General features: G+C 50.5%; 1 protein-coding gene across 9 annotated transcripts in view; it reads right to left on the bottom strand.

Annotated features, from left to right (window-relative positions):
• PALLD (palladin, cytoskeletal associated protein) overlaps window positions 1-23,166 on the bottom strand; it is a 369,451-nt gene that overhangs the window by 22,476 nt on the left and 323,809 nt on the right. For 4 of the 9 annotated variants that reach the window (XM_061424893.1, XM_061424891.1, XM_061424898.1 and 1 more), the window contains 5 exons: window positions 11,109-11,615; window positions 6,176-6,311; window positions 3,123-3,221; window positions 2,332-2,382; window positions 883-1,104 (listed from right to left, as the gene is read on the bottom strand). In XM_061424893.1, coding sequence (XP_061280877.1) covers window positions 883-1,104; window positions 2,332-2,382; window positions 3,123-3,221; window positions 6,176-6,311; window positions 11,109-11,615 — 1,015 coding nt within the window. The remainder of the gene's footprint in view (window positions 1-882; window positions 1,105-2,331; window positions 2,383-3,122; window positions 3,222-6,175; window positions 6,312-11,108; window positions 11,616-23,166) is intronic. The other 5 variants (XM_061424894.1, XM_061424899.1, XM_061424895.1 and 2 more) reach the window with 3 other exon arrangements.

Genomic DNA, 23,166 nt, shown 5'->3' with positions numbered 1-23,166 from the left:
TCGAGGGCAGAATATCCTGGGAGAGTGTCAAGGTGGAGCTTCCGCTTCTCACTGTGCCTCTTACTGTCTTCTCTCCAGTCCTAGGGAAAAGTGCAGTCCTGTGTGCTGTTCCGTGGGGCCATGAGCGGTGATCCTAGTCTCTGTCTGAAGAGAGGACCACCCCACCCGGTGTCCCCGTGCGCCTGTAGGACAGGGCTCTGGCTGGGCCAGCCCCCGCTGTGGTACTCCTGCCCCCTCTGCCTCTGTATACACAGGAGGCCTTGGCTTTGTGGATTAAACATGATTCCCATCGGTAGTGGCAGCTTCGCTCCTCTGTACAGTACAGAGCACAGGCGGGGTTCAAGTTCAGGCCTGGCCGCCACAGCCCTCTGGCCTTGGGAAAGCTCGTCAACCTGCTGGAGCTGAGCCTGACACCTGTACCCTGGGTGTCACAACGGGTGACTCCATGTGAGTGAGAGAGGGGAGGGTGTGAGGCGCTCCTTGCCCGTTACTCTCCTAGTCTATCTGTCCTGTTCTCTTAAGTCCCATTCTATCCTACCCTATTCTGTTCAATCCTGTCCTAGTCTAGGGGCTTCCCTGGTGGCTCAGATGGTAAAGAATCTGCCTGCAATGCAGGAGATGTGGGTTCAATCCCTGGGTCGGGAAGACCTCCTGGAGGAGGGCATGGTAACCCACTCCAGTATTCCTGCCTGGAGAATCCCACGGACAGAGGAGCCTGGCAGGCTACAGTCCATGGTGTCACAAACAGTAGGACACGATTGAGTGACTGACACTTTCACAGTTTCAATTCCGGCACTTGTCCTCCTACCACACACCCTGCAGGCTGGAAGCCAGACCCAAGCTCAGGGCACGCACCTCTGAAGAGGCAGTGTCTCCACTCACCTTGGGCTTTGGGTCGCCGGCCACTCTGCATGTGAACGTCGCAGGCATACCCTCAAAGATCTTGTAATGCTTCAGCTTCACCTCAAAGAAGGGGGCCACTCCGCTCTCCACAGACGTGTCCCCGCAGGGTGCCTCGTCCCCTGACTCCTCCACCGGGGACCGCTCCAGCCGGTACTCGATTTCACTGATGAGCCTCTGCTCGCAGCTGGAGACCTTGTACTCCTGAGTCAGACGGAGGGGCTGCGTCACCAACTGGTACATACTGCCCCACCGGACTCAGCCCCTCTCCAGTCAGGCTCCCAGAGGACCGCGACGTGTTTACTGCAGAACTCAACGAGTCTGCACCCCAGTCACTCCCACATGAGACAAAGAACGCCAGGAAGGACGTGTGCTGTTTCAAACCGTCCTCAAGTCCTATCAACTAGAAAACACCGCAGACACACAACTAACAGAATGAGCTTATTTCGCCTCTCTCTTAGAATGGGGAGAAGGAACAAAAAAGTCAACAGTTCCTCCTAAACTGCTCGTAAAAGTTAAGCACTGACCTCACACTGACCCGTCCCTGTCTGAGGGCGGGCGCCTCCCAGATGGGCAGCTGTGGCTCACTTGGCCTTTTGTCCAGCGGGTGATGGAGACATGGTACCTTACTCCCTTCTCCTGACAATCCTCCCCACCCAGCTTCCGACTTTCCCTCAGCTCCCCAGCTCTGGGCAACCATTCTCCACCCTCTTTAAAAGAAAATGAGGTCTGACAGTCCAGTCCAACGTGTGGTTAAAAAAATAGGCATCAAGTGCCCGCCAGCATCCTCCGGTAGTGGGCACCAAGAGACCTCTTGCTCACAAAGTATAGAAAAGAAAAGGCAGCCCATGATGAGACGTTCTCTATTTAATATTAAATGAAAGGTTGTTTCAAACAAGGTTTCCTCTTAAAGTTACTCATTCTTTAAAAAACAGTCTGGCGTGGGGTTTCCCTGGTGCCTAGTGGTTAAGACTTGGCACTATCAGCGGAGGGGGCAGGGTTCAAGCTAAGATGTCACACGCCACATGGCATGCCCCAAAACCCAAAAAAGTCTGTTGGCTTGAAGGAAGAAATTCAGCAGTATGAATAAAACTGCAGGAAATACACAAGTTGCTTTGTCTAACTATTATCAAATTAATCAGTTTAAGAATTAGCTCTTTTTTCTCCTAGAAAACTTTTAACAAATGGGAAACTCCTCACGATTTAAAATTCAGAGTGTTCATAAAGGACAGAATAAAATTCAAGTCTGTAAGTAAACGACGTGACAAATCACACTGCAGTAACTCTGTGCATCTGATACTGAATGAAAACAGACGTGGTGAGTGTATCGGTAACTAACGTGTGGCAGGAAATACAGACACACAGGAACATGAGGGAGAACACAGAAAGCGGACACAGAAGGACTGGGAGGAGAAGAGAGGTGAAGGCGACCTTTTGACCGTCCAGAGGGTTCTCTACAGAAGCACGAGATGGCCAGGGGTCCTGAAACAGCAGAAAAGGAGTAGTGAAGCCCAGTAAGAGAAGCGGCAAGAATCCAACCAGATTTCTAGCTTTAGGGAAACTCTGGTGGGAGCAATATTTAACACAGAAAAACTTTCAGATTTTGGAGGCTGATCCATTTCTCAATAGACAGGAGGAAGAGTTTATGTGATCCTTTAAACTTGTGTTCTAAAGCGTTCTTTTACCTTAAAACTATTCAGTATATAGGGAGACTCCAAACAGAACCATTGGGATGATAAACAGCTCACAGCAAATCCATGAAGGATTCTGGTGTTAGCAGGGGACAAAGCAGATTCCTTGCTCATTACTGATTTTTAACTACATTTGTGAAGAAAAACATTCTTTTCTGTACATAGATACTTCACCTGGATGAGATATTAAGAACGTAGTTGAAAATAGTCATGAGTGATTTCACATAATTTCAGTGAACGTATGTTCCTCCACACAAACCTGTTTTGCATTACAGCACAGGACAGGGAAATCAGAAAGATACTTGAAAGAAGAGAAACTAATGGATAAGACAAAAAGGACAGGTGTCATGGACGGAAATAACTCCATCACCCCCTCAACACAGGGCATGCTCACTAGCTGCTGGCCAGAGGCAGCCTGAGACCCACCCTTGGTTCTGCACAGAGCTGGCCCCAGGACCGGGTCCCCAGGGAGGCTGGGGGTGGCAGGCGGAGAACACTCTGCTCTCCCAGGAAGCTGGGAGGATCATGTACCTGGTTGGCCGCCTCCTCTTCTGGCTCCTGGACGTTGAAGACAGTCGCACTGTCGGCACCCAGCAGCCGCCGAGCCATCCTTTCCTCGTAGGTCAACCTCTAAGCAAAGAAGCCACACAAGTCAGAAAAATCACACTGCTGCAGCGCCTTGAGAACACAAATGCAAAGAACAAACCGGTCTGTGGTTCTCTGTGACCGCTCCTCTCCACCTCCAGGCGCCTGTGCAGACAGGAACCCTCTGCTCCCTGTGCTCACCTGCTCCCACTGCCCCTCCAGTCCTGACCCTGTGCTGAGAGTCAGGGTGACCCATCCCGAGAGCCAGCTAACAGAGCAGACTGAAGGTGAGCACAGCAAGCAACAGGGCAGAAGTCACCTAAAAGCGAGCGTCACGTATTTATGCCTAATGATGAATATGAAGACAAAGACCTTTACGTAACAAGATGTTTTCTACAGGACGTGTATGGTCATAGCTATCACGGGCTTCAGAACAGCTCTGAGCCTGGGAAGGGAGTCCGAGGCTGGTGGGCAGTGCTGCTTCGAGAGCTCTTCTGCGGGGCTAGGCACGGGGGTGAATGCAGGCAAACACAGGAAGTCGTGAAGGCTGGCTGCACACGCTGACCTAGAAGAGGGGCTGGAAGTGGCCTGCTGACCTGACATCCACGGCCTTGAGCCTAAGGGGAGACTGCTCCCAGCGAAGGTGGTGAGGCTCCTGCATTCAGTGATCAGGGCTTTGGGCTAAACACAAACCAAAAGGCCCACTTATGTTTGGTCTGATGGGCTGATGGGTGCCCTTGAGTCCTGGCTCCAAAACAATCATCAGCCCATTCACTGGGGCATTTTAAAAACAAGCTTTTGATTCAAAATAGAGAATAATTAGTAATGCAAAATAAAATTTTAAAAAATGTGTAAGTTATTTCAGATGAGCTTCCAAACTTCTGAATTTAGACACAGACTCTCCTAGAAACTCTCTAATCAGGAAAATATGCTGGGTAAACCGCTGCTTTCCAGTAATTGCTGGTTTTAGTCCCAGCGGAAACCGGGAAGAGAAGCAGGACACATGCCAAATGGCAAACAGACCTGAAGTTCCAATGACCTTGTTTTGGGAAAAAGGGGCTGAGGATGAGGAGAGGTGGAGGAAGGCATCTGTGGCACAGAGCAGCTTGTCCACATGCTGCTATTTAATTTTCTCACGTGAGTTAAAAAATCATGGATTCAGTTTTCAGACACAGTTTTAAATACCTTTTTAAATGCCTGCTCTCGTAAAAAGCCTTCCTAATATTTGGGGAGGGCGGCCTGGAGCCACCCCATTCCTCTGGAGTGGAAGCATCACTCGATATTCAGGCCCACGTCAGACACACTTGCCACCGCCAGCAGCCAGACTCACTCACTGCTGTGTTTCGGAACCACTCACTGAGCCGTGTGAATAAAGTCCGTATATGAAGACGCCAGAAATGTGCACAGAGTCACGTGCAGCGTCAGAAAAAAGCTGTTTGACAGTCACATTTTCTAAGAACAGAAACCTTACTTGTTCTTTTAAAATTCTCAAATGTGGAAACGTACGGAAAATACTGGAAATGTCATTCATTGCTGAACAAATACAAATAATATGTCTATGCAAAAAAGATATATGACACATATATGTAACAAATACAAATACATGTAGTGTAATAATAATAGCTTATAGAAATCTATTCTTTTAAACCAAGAGTTATTAGTTCATAAGGAATATTTAAACAAATAAACAAAAAAACCTTGAAAAAGCCTTTACCTGGCTTGAGAAAGATCCCATAAGTCATTGTTTTTATCTTTCAAAGGCTCTGGTTGACAGAGCCAGGGAAAACTTTCAGAATGTGTTCATTTGCACATGCAACCACTTGTTTCAGGGAGAAGATATTTCCCCTGGGTGAAAATCTCAGTGAGGTGAGTAACGTGAGGTCTCTTTAGCATGTCAGTCTTCCTCAGCCCCAGGAACTAAGACCAGTACCAACCCCCTTCTCTGGGCCCCAGCCTCCCAACCCAAGCAGTCTGTGCTCACGTCTTTATCTATCAGGGCGGCATAACCGCAGCTCCTAGAAAACAGAGCCAGCACGCAGGCTTTCCCCTCTGGAGAAGGTGCTGAGGGAGACTTTACACAAGAGGCCCCTCTCTGCTTCTACTGAAGAGCCAGGCCAATGCCCCCAGCAAAGCACACGGGTCACTGGCCCCCACCTAAGAAATCTCATTTCCTAGACTCGTTTGCCTATGCCCTTCAGGAACTCAGACGTGATGAGGGGCAGTGAGTCCAGGAAACAAGCCAATACCTGACAAGGAAGCACTGCGCCCGTGGAGGAGGCCCCTGTGTGGACTGTCTCCTCGTCTATCTACAACCCGCAGCCTCGGAACAGTGACCACTCCCTTCCAGAACTGAGCTGAGCTGCCCTGACAGACCAGGACAAGTGTGGTAAAGGAGCCCGCACCTGGAGAGTCTAGACCAGATTGGCATGGTCTCCTAAGGTGTGCGGCCTTCTCTGCAGAAGCAGGGCAGGGCAGGGCACAGAGCCCAGAATTGAGTTCCCATCCACTGCCTCTGGGCAGAGACAGACCATGGGCCACAGCCCCCAGCCCTACCCTCCAGCGGGACGGGTTCCCTCTCTCTGCCTCCCACCCAAGGACTCACCAAGCCCAACCCTGCTTAGCTTCCAAGCAGGACAAGCTCGGGTGTGATCGGGGCAGTGTGGCTGTAGACCGTCCCTTCTCTCTGTAGTGTTGGAGGTCCTCGCTGAGCTGTGGCCTCAGCCTTCCTGCCCCCTCTACCTCCAAGCTGCCGGATTCCCCCCAGCCCCCAGGAATGGTTCATGGAAGGAGGCAGCAAAGCCTCCCCCCATGCTCTCCCCTCCACAGGCTAACATCAACCCGGAGAGGCGCGTGGGGGCTCGGGGGGGCTACACCAGCTGTGAGGACGGTGCTCCGCCGAAGGCCAAGTGTGAGGATGAGGCTCCAGCCCTAAGGCTGGTGAGGGCTGGCTCCAGGGACTGCCCCTGCTCATCGTGTCCCCGCCCTCTACCGCCCCCTACCGGCTGCCCGTTGTTCAGCAGGTCCTCCTTGAAGCGCAGCTTGCGTTCCAGGTCCTGGATGACCGCGTCCTTGGAGCCCTGGATCTCCTCGTCAGAGGCCATCCTGGCAGGTCTGCTGGCCTTCTTGGGAAGCCCCCTGCGGGAGAGCACATAGCGCAGGCAGGGTCAGGGTTTGATCCGGCAGGCACACCCAGCCCAGTGCTTGGGGCCTCGGGTGGGCTGTCCACCCTGGGCCCACACCCCTCCTGCTGGGTGTGGACCAGTGACACAGACACAACCGCTGGCACACGCTGGCATGTCATGGGGTGAGATGAGCACTGAGGTAGAAGAGGCAGCAGCAACATGTGGCACCGTCTGTATGCAGACCTGGGTTTCTGCCACAACAGGTTGTGACTTTGGGCATCAACCGTGACTATTCATTGAAAAGACGGACTAATGCTGAAGCTAGAGAATAAATCTAAATCACAGAACACACCTTGCGGCAGGAATTCTAGGTGGGACAGGAATGGATGCAGGCCGGGAGGGGATGGAGGAGGCATGAATGGAAGAGGACCCTAGGATGCTGTGTGGAGCCCCTGGAGCCTGCCAACACTCCTGCCGACCCGCTGGTTGGGGCCTTGCTCCATTCCAGGCACCAGAGCAGACTGTGCATCAGCCTTAAGCCACTATTCTTGTGAAAATCGCCTCCTGCAATGGCGGTGGGGAGGTGGTGCTGCCAGGCGACAGGAAGGGAGGGTCCAGGTAGAGCTGGACTGGGAGGACTGCATCGCGGCGGGGCGGCAAGAGCCAGCCCGGGGGGTTGGCGTGGCACCCTCTCCGTTTAACACGGAACCTGTTTTTCTGAGAGTATCTTGTTTGGACTAATTACTAACCTGATTTGGCAAACACTAAGAAATTATGTTAAAACCTGAGCACAGACTAAGGCTGAGCCTCTAAGGTCACGGAAAAAGCAGGATGCAGCATCTGCCCCCAATGTGGCACCCATCGACTTCCGAGGAGCAAAGAGCCACTCCTCAGGAATAAAAACATGTCTGCTGACAGAGATGCTTTCCCTTCACAACGGTTTGTACAATTAAAAGTTAAGACATCTCTTCAAAGTTACCCAAACCAGCACTCTTCACCGCGCGCAGGAGCCAGTAACAGCCCCGCCCGCCTGGGGTACTGACCTGGTGTGCACACGGTCCTGCCCCACGTGTGCAGCAGCGACAGCACGACCACCGGCCCCGGTGAACAGTGCTCGCGTGCTTGGGGTAGGAACTGCCTCCACTGGAGACGCTCCGCTGGCTGGACAAGTGTGTCTGTAACCAGCTTTGGGAAGGGCAGTGACCCCACGGCCTCGGGAAGGAAAGTGGGGAGGGACTAGATCCACAGAAATCCCCTAAACCCTGACCCACATGAAGGCCGCGGGCTGTGGGGACGCCGTCCAGCCTCCCTGCCTCCGTGGTCTGGCACTGCTTCTGCCCTCTGCCCGGCCCTCTGTTGCCCAGACATAAGACGCAAAACCACATCTCCACACACTGTTTAGAAGCTACTCTTTTACAGATGAGAACAAGACGATGCTAAACACAAACAACGACAATAGCCATTAGTGCAACTGATGGTTAAGAAAATAGAGATATCTGATTTGCTGTACGGCTCAGGAAACTCCAACAGGGGCTCTATATCAACCTAGAGGGGTAGGACGGGGTGGGAGATGGGAGGGAAGTTCACAAGGGAGGGAATATATGTATACTTACGGCTGATTCATGTTCAGGTTTGACAGAAAACAACAAATTCTGTAAAGCAATTATCCTTCAATTAAAAAAAAAAGATTAAAAAAAAAAAAAAGACAGGCAACTGCCAGGTGGAGAACTCAGTACCTGGGAGGGGCTTGTGCCAGTGCTCAGAAGTCACAACCACTGTCTGTGTTCACGACGGCCTGAGAGAGCACATGGGCAGCAGGGGAGATTCTTCTTACACCTAAATGAGGACTGATGTCACTCCTGGAGGGGTAAGCCAGGCCAGGGCTCAAAAGGAATGAGCTCCCATTTTTCAGAGGAAAGACTGAGAGTAATTAATGTCAACATGAGTGGCATACCAAGCTTGGCATCCAAAACTGCCCCCCAGGAATTCTATGGTCTATGCCCTCTGGTTCCAAGAGGGTACAGGTATGACCATTCTGCCTGTCTGGCTTTGAATACTGTGTTAGCTCCTGCATCCCCAGGGCCTGCTCTGTGTCTTGGTCAAGAGAACTCACTGTTGCCTCTTGTGGCTGTGCAGGAAAACTGCACAAGTCACAAAACAAGGACTGGGATGGACATGCACATACGGCCATACAAAACGGATGCCATGTAAAATGGATAACCAACGAGGACCTGCTGGATAGCACAGGGGACTCTGCTCAATGTTACACGGCAGCCTGGATGAGAGGAGAGTTTGGGGGAGACTGGATACATGTATATGTATGGTTGAGTCCCTTTGCTGTCCATCTGAAATTCTCACAACATTGTTAATTGGCTGCACTCTAATATAAATTAAAAGCAACACTAAAAAAATAAAACAGAGATATCTGAAATTTGCATCTAAGATTTTGGTATCAGATAGGCAAAGAAGCACAACAAAAAACCAACCAAACTAACGGATTCCTACTTCACAGAGTCACTGGTCATCAGTCTACTTGCGGGCACTTGACACACACGGCAAAGCTGTCCAACCAGACGAACAACAGGTGAGTGAAGCTGAGTCTGCTGTTGCATCACCACAAGTGCCCCACGGAACACACACACATAACTGAAGAGTCAACCGACCAGGGTTGGGCAGTTCCTACAAATTCAAGGATGCCAACTGGTCATGGCAGCCCTGAAAGGGACACTCCAGTCTTGGGCAAATCGGAATGGATTTACCTGAGTTATTATGATGGCTAAAAAGTTACTTTTTCATTTTTAATTCAGAATGCAAACCAGTGATCCCACAATTTTGCAGAGGAAAAAATGTTCCAAAGGTCACATGTATCAAACCAAAAAAAAGAATTCTTTAAGTGTGTGTGATTTTGCAACAGGAAATTTTTTGCAGACAAAAGGGTGACCACACAACTGTGGCTTCTAGGCTGGCATAGAGCTGGAGGCCTGGGATCACCATTGAACATGGTGTCAGAGGGCCCACCCCCCCACAGCCATAAAATCAGAGTGATGTCCCCATTAGCTTTGAAGAAATTGCAGGAGCTGCTGGTCTCCTCTCTGCTAATAATTATAAAATACCATGACTCCATATGAGTAACCATGACAGACACTGCTAAGAGGTAAGCACTTCTGTTACTTGAGATGAGCCCTTAAAACTGTTGAATACAAGGGAATTTCAAAGTCGGAGATCAGAATACACTACTGTTTCTGCCTTAAGATGGTAAAAGATGTGACACTGCCCCCTTGTCCAAGGTGGTGGTAGATTCATCTTTCATCAAATTCCAACCGACAAATGTTGTTGTTGTTCAGTTGCTAAGTCCTGTCCGAATCTGAGACCCCACTGACTGCAGCGTACCAGGCTTCCCTGTCCATCACCATCTCCTGGAGCTTGCTCAAACTCATTTCCACTGAGATGGTGATGCCATCCAAAGATCTCATCCTCTGTTGTCCCCTTCTCCTGACCTCAATCTTTCCCAGCATCAGGGTCTTTTCCAATGAGTCAGTGCTTTGCATCAGATGACTAAAGTATTGGAGCTTCAGCTCCAGCATCAGTCCTTCCAATGAATATTCAGGACTGATTTCTTTTAGGATTGACTGGTTTGATCTCTTTGCAGTCCAAGGGACTCTCCAGAGTCTTTTCCAGCACCACAGTTCTAAAGCATCAATTCTTTGGCACTCAGTCTTCTCTATAGTCTGGCTCTCACATCCGTACCTGGCTATTGGAAAAACCATAGCTTTGACTAGACAGACGTCTGCTGGTAAAATGATGTCTCTGCTTTTAAAATCACTGTCTAGGTATGTCATAGCCTTTCTTCCAAAAAGCAAGTGTTTTCATGGCGCCTCCATAGTAAGAGGACAAAGGGTATCACGAACAAAGAGACAAAGGATTGCTCAGGCCAGAGGTTGGGAAGCCCATGATCACACCACTACCATCCTTGCTCCCTCCTTATGTGACTATTTTTAATCACCTGACTGAGCTTTTCCCCAGGAGGACCTGAGAAGCAGCCAGACCTCAATTGCAGAATTCCTCAGGCAGCCTTTAGAAAATGCCTAGGAAAGCAGGGCGCGCCTAGCAGGCACTCCTGGACACACCTGGAGGGCAAACAGCAGTCTCGTCGCCAAGGAGCCACAAGCCCACCCCAGGGTGGGAACCTGCTGTGAATGAGTGTAACTCGAATTCTAGGGTCCCCTCACTTTTATTCCCATAGGAAACCCCACTTAGGGCCTCCTCCTTTTCTCTCTGAAGTACTGGGACCCTGCCAGCCCTGAAGCAGGATTCCAACAGGGAGGGTTGACATGTGGCTCTGGGCTCGCCTTGGCTAGCAGGCAGTTCTGACCTCCTCAGTGGATGGGTGAGTGCCAGCTCTTACTACACTTCAAGACGTGCCAGACGCCTCCCCGTGGGTTTGTTTTGCTAGCTTAGATTTTAGAGGGCTGCCACGTCAGCACTGTGACCTAAGGAAAGCCATTCAGAGAGTCTGGCAGAAGATGATGGAACCCTGTAGAGATGGGGTGGGGGGCTGGGGCCAGGGCTGGCTGCATCATTCAGGCCTGGGACAGAGCCTCGCGTATCTGCATCAAGTGTAGCCACTAACAGGTCTGTCCCCTCCAACCACTGCCCGGATGGAAACGTGTGCGTGGGCGAGTTCACCTCCTGATCCCGCGCACGCAGGGACTGCAACCTCCCCTCGGTGGGCACCCAGCCCTGACCTCGGCCCCCAGCAGCTGGACCCCCACGGCGTGCAGACCGGTGCAGAGGGGTGGTGGGCACTCACGCAGCGGGGGCGGCGCGCGGCAGGCCGAGGGCGGAGACCCCGGTGGAGACGGTGGTGGCGGTGGCGGGCTGCGAGGGCAGCAGGGCGCGGAGCAGCGCTGCGGGTGCGGGGCCTGGGCGGGCGGCGCGGGGCGCGGGGCCCGGGCCGGGTGGAGGTGGAGGCGGCGGCGGCGGGAAGAAGTCGGGCCCTGTGGCGAGCGCCGGCGGGCTGAGCGGCGGGGGCGGCGGCGGGAGCGCGCCCCACTCGGGCTCAGAGGTCGGCGGGGACGCGGGCGCCGGGGACCGGGGCGCGCTGGGACTCAGGCTCTGGGCGGCAATGAACTGCTTGGGGCGCGCGTAGCTGAAGGAGCTGGAGGCCTGCATGGCGGGCGCGGGGCGGGCAGCCAGCGCGCTCATGGGCTCCGCGCGCGACTCCGGGGGCTCCGGGGACGCGGGCGGCGAGGGGCGCGCGCGGGCCTCGCGCTCCCGGCGGATCTGCTGCTGCAGCTGCTGGATCCTGAGCGCGTCCCTGCGGGGAGAAAAGGACACCTTAATATGTGTGGCAGGGACGGGCCGCGGCGACCGCAACCCCCAGGAGCCCAAGGGCCACCATGGACACCGCTGACCAGCGTCTCACCGGACTCAGACCTGAGGCGAGCCGAGCCGGCTAACAGGTGCCAGTGGACGCTGTCTGACCCCCGAGAGCCACAGCACTACATTTTCACAGAACCAGAATCTATTAAACGGAAAACTTCTAACCTGAGTTCTTACCCTCTCATCTGGGGCCAACGTTTTGGGAAAAAATTTATCACAATGGGAAAGTTAAAAGAAACACCCGATTTAATTTATTTTTGGCAGATTTAGGTGAATCCAATTTGCCTACCTCATTGCTGTCAACTCTGTAATCAATAAATACCACAGGCTGATCTGGGGGTGGGGTGGGGTGGGGGGAGGCCTACTGTGATTTCTGCCTTTGCTCCCTAAAACACACATGCCGTTTATTCTACCCCAATTTTGAAACTGCAAACTATTTACACAAACCTTAATACATAAGGTTTTTTTCTGACATTTGGCATCACATCTGAAACATACAACACACATCGTTCACGTGCAGGAGTTCAATAAGTAGTAACAAATGATTAATTTCACAATGTGCTGTGCTGTGTCTCTCAGTTGTGTCCAACTCTTTGTGACCCCATGGACTACAGCCCTCTAGGTTCCTCTATCCATGGGATTCTCCAGGCAAGAATACTAGAGTAGGTTGTCATGCCCTCCTCCAGGGGATCTTCCCAACCCAGGAATCGAAGCCAAGTCTCTTGTATTGCAGGCAGATTCTTTACTGTCTGAGCCCCCAGGGCAGCCCAAGAATACTGGAGTGGGTAGCCTATCCCTTCTCCAGAAGATTTTCCCAACCCAGGATGAACTGGTTTCTTCTGCATTGTAGGTGGATTCTTTACCAGCTGAGCTACCAGGGAAGCTCTGGTATTTTAAAATAATGCAGCTTTAATTCCTCAAGTATTTTCCACCAGAGTTTGAAAAAAAAATTTTTTTTTGATAAAAAAGTCAGCAAGTAACTAGCAATCAGCTAAAATCGTACTCTCATTTTACTCAAAACCTTTCCTCTCAAGCTGAGTTTTACATCCAAGATGTTTTCCTTTATCCACACAGTGACCACATCTGTCAGAAGAAACATCAACAGAAGGTGGCACTCTAAGCGCAAATAAAATAGGAAGAGTCCACGGAAAGGCAGGGCTATGCTAACTTGAAACCATTTAAAACTAAAAAGCAACCCTCCCATTGAAACGTGTATCACCATATGTGAAATATACCAGTCCAAGTTCAATGCATGAAACAGGGCACTCAAAGCTGGTGCTCTGGGACAACCCTGAGGGATGGGATGGAGAGGGAGGTGGGTTCGGGATGGGGAAAAACACATGTACACCCATGGCTGATTCATGTCAATGTATGGCAAGAACCACCACAATAGTGTAAAGTAGTAATTAGCCTCCAATTATAATAAATTAATTAACCCCCCCCAAGCCTTCCTTATCTATAGGCATTAAATCTTCAAACTCAAAGCAATAAGAGGGACTGAAGCTCCTGATCAAAGGGGATCAAAGTTAAAGGGGATTCAGATCTGTTATCAACTGTCACTAGATACAACATTGGCGAAGGAATCGCTCAACTCCTTCCCACGAATCGATTCCCGGCTATAATTTAACAGTGAGGTGATTACAATGAAGCTCATGAAAAGATGCCTCTTCAGGAACTGAAAAGTGTAAGGAGAATAGGGCTGCACATGAGAACCTGAGCTGAGCAGCCAGGCTTCCAGCAGCGGTGAACTCTGGGCAGTCCCAGTGAGATGGGCTGAGACTGGGATGCTCTGCTGCAGGGCTTGCACCTGGACACACCGCTCCTCGAGTAACAAAGAACTGCAGGGTCTGATGACACCTGCGTGCCTACTCAGTGGGGCAGATTATGGACCACGAGAGACAAAGAGACCAAAAAGTCCAGCTGCCGCTTCTGAAGAGCCAGGAGCAAAAGCAGGTTCTTCGCATGCTCCCTGCACACAGCACCACCAGAGGGACGGGCAAGCCACCTAAGCCACCCCTCTGCCCCGTCTCCTGGACACACCACTACCCTCACCCCACAGAAGGGAGCAGTTGAGCCTCTCTCTACTCCAGGAAGTGTGCAAGCAAGGGCACCTGTTACTTGTTCTTGTTCCCCACGTGGCCCCTGCCTCTCTGCAGCAGCAGGGGCCCCAAGAAAAGCCTTGTTTGAATTTCTTGTCTGGCCGCTGGTTGATTTCTATTGATTGGGGAAGGCCAAGAGCACTGGTGCGTAACACTATGGAGCTTGGTTTGAAGGCTTTAAAAGGAGCCGTGCCATTGCTGGAATACACCGGATGCTGAAGCTCATCACAGAATTCTGTGGTTTGGGTAGACTGATGACCACCACCCACCAATGCTGACTTTCTGACTCCCCAGATGCTCCTTTCTGACCGCCCTGCCTTTACTTTCTTCTTAATTCCTACTCCCCGGAAGATGGGTCCCACCCCTGGACCATCTATCCCCCTACCATCCAGCTGATCTGCCCCAGGACTGGAACTGCCCCGTGTGCTCCGTGGAAGGCATGCTCCGTATTCAGCTCGCCTCCTCTGGGCCAGCTGGGCTCACGACGGCCAGGGCTTCAGCTCTCTCTGAAGGTATTTCCAGCCTGGCTGCGTGAAGCTTCCCTGGCACATGGCTCTAGACATCGTGCTGTCTCTGTGTTTGTGTGGGGACTCCCCTGCCCCAGGTCAGGTGTGGCCCCTGATAAGCCAGGGTTGTTCAAAGAAGCCGGACAAGGAAGCTCAGACCATCACGATGCTGGTTCTAATGTTGTCCACAGGCTCAAGCCTACTCATCCAGGCATTAAAAAACCCCACCACATTTGCTAACTTGCAAGGGCTTAAAATTGCTGAGATGCTACTGTTAGCAGTAAGTGCCAGTTCAAGAAGCTAGTGCAGTTTCTGTTCGTTTCACAAGAAGTCAGCAGGCATCCTGGTGATCCGTTCCTAGAATACCCTGCATGAAGAATTGGGCCCCCCCGCCCAACCCCCGACTTTGTGCAGGTGAGGATGTAACAGGCCGGGCACTGCAGGGCTGGGGGAAGGGAGGGCTGAACAATCATTTTGAATCTGAACATTTCTGACTTGCTTTCTGTGCAAATTCTAATATTTAAAAAAAAACAACTCTATTAAATGATTTTCACACCTGGATTCTGAGATGACGAAATGCACAAATCTAAGTCACTTTCTCAGTTCCCAAGTAATTTTTATAAAACTTGGTTTTCACAGAGAGACAAAAAAGCAAATGAAATGAAAGGTCTCAGAAAGGCAAGCTTGCCTGTGGCTTCAGGAAATCACCCAGAGTTATCTGTCACACTGACATCAGTTTTAGAGATGCTTTCCTGGATCTAACTCCAAAGCAGGGGGTAAAAAAAAGCAAATATAAACAAGTGGGACTACATCAATCTAAAAAGCTTCTGCACAGCAAAGCAAATACCATCAAGACACAAAGGCAATATACTGAGTGGAAAAAGATAGCTGGGAATTGTATATCCTGTGAAAGTGAAAGTCGTTCTGTCGTGTCTGACTCTTTGCGACCCCATGGACTATACAATCTATGGAATTCTCCAGGCCAGAATACTGGAGTGGGTAGCCTTTCCCTTCTCTGGAGGATCTTCCCAACCCAGGGATCTAACCTAGGTCTCCTGCATTGCAGGCGGTTTCTTTACCAGCTGTATATCCTGTATGGAGTTAATATCCAAAATATATAAAGACTCATTCAGCTCAACAACAAAAACACAAACAACCCAAACAAAAAAAAAGGCAGAGGCTCTGAACAGACATTTTCCCAAGGAAGACATACAGATGCCAACAGGCACGTGAAAAGATGCCCAACATGGCTAATCAGCAGGGAAATGCAAATCAAAACCACAGTGAGGTGCCGCCTCACACGTCAGAACGGCCTTCATCAGAAAGGCAAGAAATAACAAATGTTGGCGAGGATGTGGCAAGAAGAGGAAATTTCTACTGCCTAGCACAGGGAACTCTGCTTGGGATTCTGCAGTAACTTAAATGAGAAAAAGAATCTGAAAAATATTAATAGAAAAAATTTAAGAAAAAAAAATTCTGCTAGCAGGAATGTAAACTGGGGTACCCACTATGGAAAACAGTATTGAGGTTCCTCAAGAAACTGAAAATTAATGACTACAGTATGATCCAACAACTCCACCTCTTATTTATCTAAAGAAAATGAAAACACTAATTTGAAAAGATATACACACCCCACTGTTCATAGCAGCATATTCACAATAGCCAAGATGTAAAATCAACCTAAGTGTCCACTGACAGATGAATGAATGCAGAATATGTGGTATGCACACCCGCATATACACAATGGTGTGCTGCTCAGCCATCAACACAAAAAGAAATGCTGCCCTTTCGTGACAACGTGGACGGACCTGGAGGCTCGAGAAAGACAAATACCATGTGACTTTTACTCATACGTGGAATCTAAACAAACAAAACACACGGGTAAAGCCATCAGTCTAGCTGTTACCGGAGGGAAGCGGTTTGGGGGCAGTGAAGGGGTGAAGCGGTCAAGTGTGACACGCAGTGACGCCCGCTCTGCAGTGTGTATGACGTGGACTATCACGCTCTACACCTGAAACCCACATAATAAAAATGAAACACTCAGTATTTGTAAAACACCTTTTAAAAAGCTATTGGTTAAAAAACAATTCATCACTTTTTTGGTTTTCCCATTTTTTTCTGCTACCCTTTCTCTGAAAATGAAAGAAGAATATGAACTGATGTGAGTGCCTTGGGGACTCTGGGTAAGGTGGGAAACTCGGGTGAAGGCTCCCAGCCTGAAGCAGGACAGTGAGGCCATCCTGTTAAAGCTGCCCCGTCCAGCCCCTTCCGTCCCCCTCCTCACCCCACCACACCCCCAGTTCAGAAAGTCTCAGCAGTTCTCTGCTCTTCCCTCCTTCAACTCTGAAGAACGAGCTCATGGGACTCTGATCACGTGCCACAGCCCGTGTAAAAAGGGGAAACCGCTAAGTGACTTGTTCAAGGTCACATCAGTTCCTGGAGAACCAGGTAGGTGCGTGGAGGAGAACTGGGACCTTTCACGGGGTTTCTAAGGAGCCTGTGTCCCTTTCCCTCCTGAGGACCCTTCACTCGCACGCCTCTTTGCTCCCGTAGCAACCCGCGCCTTTCGGATCTGAACCATCAGGCAAAGTTTTAAATGTCTACACATGTAGGCATGGACTCTTTCCAGGGTGAGGTGGTGCAGCTCTGGCAGCTCCGGAGGGGATGCGTCAGGACTAATGAGGGGTCCTCTCTCTGTCACAGGAATCACGAGTCTCCATCCTCCCACCCCCGACAGTCTGGGCATGGCTGTCAGCAAGAACGGATTTACGGATGGCTGCGTGGGGAAGATTCAGATTTGACCGAGATAAACAGAGCTGTGGAAACCACTTTGAGTTTCCGATTCTGTCCTCTCTCCTGTCACCTGATGAAGGCAGCCTTGGAGAAACCAGGCAGCTGGGTGGCCAAGCGCGTGGGGGCAAAGGCTGGCCCGGCAGGGGCACGACAGGGGACCCACCGGTGAGATGCACGCTGTCCCCGTGTGAGCCCCACAAACGCCTCTCACACAAGCACGGCCATGCCCGCCCTGGCTCCCTTTCAGAGAGGACCACGTTCTTCCTCCAGGGACTGCCCTCTTCACGGGCAAGTGGACAACAGGGGCACCTGGGGAGGGGGCCTGGAGACCGGGGCAGGGACTGAGCCGGGGTTAGGCTCCCCACCTTCTGCTCACAAAGCCACGGGGCTGGGAGGTGGGTGCTGGCCTGGGAGGGTGGCTGACAAGCCCGTGGGTTGGGGGGGAGGGCAGGGGGGCTCCAAAGCCATGGGCTGCGTCGTCCCATCCCGACTGCTCAGTAAACAGAAAAAGGTTATGAAAATGCTAGTTGTTATTACCACAGATAGCTCTGTCCCTGGGGGCCGTAGCCCAAGGTCAAAATGAACGCTGTGAAAGCAGACTTCTGGAAAACAGCTTCTGTGTGACTTGGAAAGTCCCAGGGCTCACGGCGATGGAGACGGAGCAATCACAACTGTCCGCAGGGACTCCTGGGGTCACGAGGCTGGAAAGCAGCCATGCTCTCAGAGTAAACAGGCTGCGCGGTGCATGCTTTCTTTCCCCTCTGACTGTGACACAGAAGCCCTGCACCCTGTGAACCGGGCCCTGCGGTTCAGAAGGACTTTAAGGCAGGGCTGTGACCCGCAGCCTGCTCCCAGCACCCACCGCTCACAGACGCGGGGACACATCACAGTCCAGCACGAGCATCTGGCGTGTTCAGTCAGGCTACCTGACACAGGCCCACCTGGGACCGCCCAACGCCAGGCATTCTCACACGAAAGCAGGTAAGTGAACTTGGGATAAAGTGCTGGGTGCTCCCATAATGGAGTCCTCTCTGACTGGGATGAGCTCAGCATTGTACGTCTGAGAGCTTAGCAGATTAATTCTGGGTGCTTGCAGACAGGATATAGAATACCCAGAAGGGCTTCAGCCAGGCCTGTGTCAGCTCCCCCTGTGACTTGCTACAGCAGTCCCTCAGCGGCCTTGTCCTGCATGGATGCTTCAGTGTGCGTCTCCACCACAGAAACGATGCCCACTGGGCGAGAGCTTCCCAACACCTGAGTACTGCCCCTGGAGACACGTATACAAGGGCTTCCCAGGCGGCTCAGTGGTAAAGAACATGCCCACCAGTGAGGAGACCAGGGTTCGATCCCTGGGTTGGAAAGATCCCCTGGAGGAGGAAATGGCAACCCACTCTAGTGTTCCTGCCAGGAAAATCCCACGGACAGAGGAGCCTGGTGGGCTACAGTCCATGGGGTCACACAGAGTTGGACACAAGTGAGCACCTCTAAGCAGACTACACAACAGGTATACAGGTCACAGTTCAGAGGACAACCACTTAGACCATCAAAACAAGTTAGCCAGGAGCCAAAGGAGAATGCAGAGAATGCGTCCATTGCGTTCAAGGGAGGCTGTGAGGGCAAAGCTAACTATTAACATGTATTTAGAAGCATCCCCCAGGAAAAACAAATGCAAAAAGGCAAAATGGTTGTCTCAGGAGGCCTTACAAACAGCTGAGAAAAGAAGAGTAGCTAAAGGCAAAGGAGAAAAGGAAAGATATACCCATCTGAATGCAGAGTTCCAAAGAATGGCAAGGAAGATAAGAAAGCCTTCCTCAGTGATCAATGCAAAGAAATAGAGGAAAACAATAGAATGGGAAAGACTAGAGATCTCTTCAAGAAAATTAGAGATACCAAGGGAACATTTCAAGTAAAGATGGGCACAATAAAGGACAGAAATGGTATGGACCTAACAGAAGCAGAAGATATTAAGAAGAGGTGGCAAGAGTACACAGAAGAATTATACAAAAAAAGATCTTCACGACCCAGATAACCATGATGGTGTGATCACTCACCTAGAGCCAGACATCCTGGAATGCAAAGTCAAGTGGGCCTTAGGAAGCATCACTATGAACAAAGCTAGTGGAGGTGATGGAATTCCAATTGAGCTATTTCAAATCATAAATGATGATGCTGATAAAGTGCTTCACTAAATATGCCAGAAAATTTGGAAAACTCAGCAGTGGCCACAGGACTGGAAAAGGTCAGTTTTCATTCCAATCCCAAAGAAAGGCAATGCCAAAGAATGTTCAAACTACCACACAATTGCACACATCTCAAATGCTTGTAAAGTAATACTCAAAATTCTCCAAGTTAGGCTTCAACAGTATATGAACCGAGAACTTCCAGATGTTTAAGCTGGATTTAGAAAAGGCAGAGGAACCAGACATCAAATGGCCAACATCTGCTGGATCATCAAAAAAGCAAGACAGTACCAGAAAACCATCTACTTTTTGCTTTATTGACTACACCAAAAGCCTTTGACTGTGTGGATCCCAACAAACTGTGGAAAATTCTAAAAGAGATGGGAATACCAGACCACCTTACCTGCCTCCTGATAAATCTGTATGCAGGTCAAGAAGCAACAGTTAAAACCGGACATGGAACAACAGACTGGTTCCAAACTAGGAAAGGAGTATGTCAAGGCTGTATATTGTCACCCTGCTTATTTAACTTTTAGCAGAGTACATCATGTGAAATGTCGAAATGGATGAAGCACAAACTGGAATCAAGATTTCTGGGAGAAATATCAGTAACCTCAGATATGCAGATGACACCACCCTTACGGCAGAAAGTGAAGAGGAACTAAAGAACCTCTTGATGAAAGTGAGAGGAGACTGAAAAAGTTGGCTTAAAACTCAACATTCACAAAACTAAGATCATGGCATCGGTCCCATCACTTCATGGCAAATAAAAGCAGAAAAAATGGAAACAGTGACAGACTTTATTTTCTTGGGTTCCAAAATCACTGGAGATAGTGATTGCAGCCATGAAATTAAAAATGCTTGCTCCTTGGAAGAAAAGCTGTGACCAACCTAGACAGCATATTAAAAAGCAGAGACATTACTTTGTCAACAAAGGTCCGTCTAGTCAAAGCTATGGTTTTTCCAGTAGTCATGTATGGATATGAGAGTTGGACCATAAAGAAAGCTGAGCACCAAAGAACTGATGTTTTGAACTGTTGTGCTGAAGAAGGCTCTTGAGAGTCCCTTAGACTGCAAGGAGATCAAACCAGTCCATCCTAAAGGAAATCAGACCTGAATATTCATTGGAAGGGCTGATGCTGTAGCTGAAACTCCAATACTTTGCCACCTGATGTGAAGAACTGACTCACTGGAAAAGACCCTGATGCTGGGAAAGACTGAAGGCAGGAGAGGAAGGGGACGACAGAGGATGAGATGGTTGGATGGGATCACTGACTCGACTGACATGAATTTGAGTAAGCTCTGGGAGATGGTGATGGACAGGGATGCCTGGCACACTGCAATCCACAGGGTCACAAAGAGTCAGACACAATTGAGTGACTGAACTGAACTGAACTGAAAAGCATCCCCCTAAGGCTGGGGGAGATGTCTGTGTCATTTTCCCCTCAGCTGTTTCTGCTGCCCTGAGTTCCAGAAGCAGGGCTGTGAAGCTCAGGCTTGAACGATGAATGATGACCTTGGGAAAAGGTCCTGTCTCTTAAAACAAACAACCTAAGGGCTTCACCCGCCTGGAAGAAAAGGCATTCTCCCACGTTTCTCCCCTCCAAGCATTTTCAGCTCAGCATTGCCCTCTCCCCTCACATGTAGGTGCTTGCCAACTGCTGGGTGCTTTTAATTAAAGTCTCCAGATTTCTGCCAAGTTCAAAACTAGCTGCTCCATCGGCCTGCGTGGCACTCGGGACACTGCAATGACTTTCTGAGGGGTAAAGCCACCATCACACAGGTTATTCACAAGGAAATGCAGAGTCCACCAGAGAGAGAAATGTTCAAGGAGTTCAACTCCAGCTTGCCCACTGGCTTTTTATGACATCAGACAATTCACTTCTCCACTCTGGGACCAGCTTCTCAACTATCTGCAGGGTCCTAATAAACTCTAAGGTCTACGAGCCTTACTCCTTAGTCCAGCAACATTTAAACATTATAAAGAGACCGATTTTAAAGGAACTTGTGAAGAACTAACCAGGTCCAGGTGCGGTGCTTATTGTATACACATAATAACTTTAGGCACATGCTGTTTTCACCTCCCTGTCAACTGTTTTGGAAAAATGAATGTATGTCCTGGCAAACATAAATCGGCTTCAAAGGCACGAAAGGCAGACTAAAATAATCCCACAGTAAATCCTTCTCCAAGAGGAAGGACAGGTCTATGCAGTGAAAAATAATCACCTACTGGTTAACACGAGCTCCATTTCCTTTTCTTAAGGCAGATACACCTATAGATACATCCCATCCCGAAAGGAAGAAAAGCGGCTTTCGGGTTCTGCCTTCCTGGGTGTGTTTCCACTGCAAGGTGCGGCCCTGAAGTGTGAACTCCCTGTTATGTTAATAGACGTTTCTCCTCTTCCTACCACAGAACCTTTTCTGTCCCTTGGCCACTCTGACCTGATGCTGTAAACATTCTAACATGGAAAGGGGTTCCTCACCGTAAAGGGGTCCCCCAGCCCATCCTCGCCTTGCTGCCCTGCAACCCCCAGCCTCTTTCCTCGAGCCCTCTCCTCCTCTGACCTTTGACACCAGACCCATCCTCATTCCCTGACCTCTGACCAGGCCTGGTCTCTCCCACCGTCTCCGCCAGCTTTCTGGCCCCATGCTCTGTGCCTCCCTACTTCCTCTGCGTCACCCTTAGTCCCTCCGGGGTCCCGAATGCCAACTTGACAATCCACTTCCATGTGACAGAAATGCAGTATTTGATGTCAACTCAGCACATCTAAGTCAGAGTCCTGCTCAGCCCTCACCCCTCCCCCATAAAAGATAGGATGTTCAAGGGCAAACACACAACCAGGCCAGGCTGTCAGGAATTCTCACTGAAGACGACAGGAAGGGGTCTCCTAGTCCTCCGACAGCCAACTGACCACACGGACGGGACCCCCTGAGGGAAGGCAAGCACCCAAGAGCCAACATGTGAAAACAAGCCACAAGAGAAAGATGAGCAGGCGGACAGGCGCCTCGGCCCAGGGCAGGCCACCTGCAGACCAGTCTCACTGAATTTCGTGTACTAACGCCTGCCTCGCCCCCATTTCTGGCTTAGGTTATTTGAGACGCTCTCTCACACTCTGAAGAAAGTGGCCTGGGGCCCTGCCATTCTAGCATCCTTGGTGTACACACACAGAAATGGACACACGAGAGGTCACACAGCTGCACAGGCCTCACCAGAACCACCGGCAGGTGAGGACACGCTAAGTTCAACGCAGCCACCCTGATGGAAGCTGGCAAACCAGTGCGGGGACGAGCCCATGCCTGCCCCCAAGCTGCGGAGCAGACCCTCCGGAGGACGGGGAGCCAGCGGTCCCCAGCGCTCATCTCTGCAGTGGGAACCAGAGCAAGGTGGAGGCAGTCTCCTCTTTCTGCTTTCACAGTCTTCTACACTTGTGGTCTGAGGACTTTTTAAAGTTGAGCACAGAAAAAATATGATGGTAAAAATATATATAAAATTCTTAAAACATAAATTATAAACATGTAACTCTTAAAACACATAATAACTCCAGAAGCTACTATTCTAAGAAAGGTCACATCATAAAAGAAGACACGGAGCTGGTGTCCGAGCAAATGCATATTCCGGAAGCCCGAGGGGGTTGGTGTGTGTGTGTGTGTGTGTGTGTGTGTGTGTGTGTGTGTGTAGCGGGCAGGGGTGGGGGGGCCACGTTCCCCTCACCCCCGCCTCTCCCATCACCACTGTTGCGGGTATCTCCTGCGCCATGGCCATCACCGGGCACCTTCCAGGTACCAAGCACCACTGTACGTGCGAGTGCATACTGCCTCATTTAATCTTTCTAACCCCCGACAGATCCTATCGTCTCCACTTTACAGAAGAGGAAATGGAGGCACAAAGATACCCTGAAAGAGCTGTC

The sequence above is a fragment of the Bos javanicus genome, chromosome 8, assembly GCF_032452875.1.
Source record: "Bos javanicus breed banteng chromosome 8, ARS-OSU_banteng_1.0, whole genome shotgun sequence".
In the NCBI taxonomy this organism is placed as follows: Eukaryota; Metazoa; Chordata; class Mammalia; order Artiodactyla; family Bovidae; genus Bos; species Bos javanicus.
Note: the sequence above shows the minus strand (reverse complement) of the source record. Positions and strands in the feature narration are given on the sequence as shown.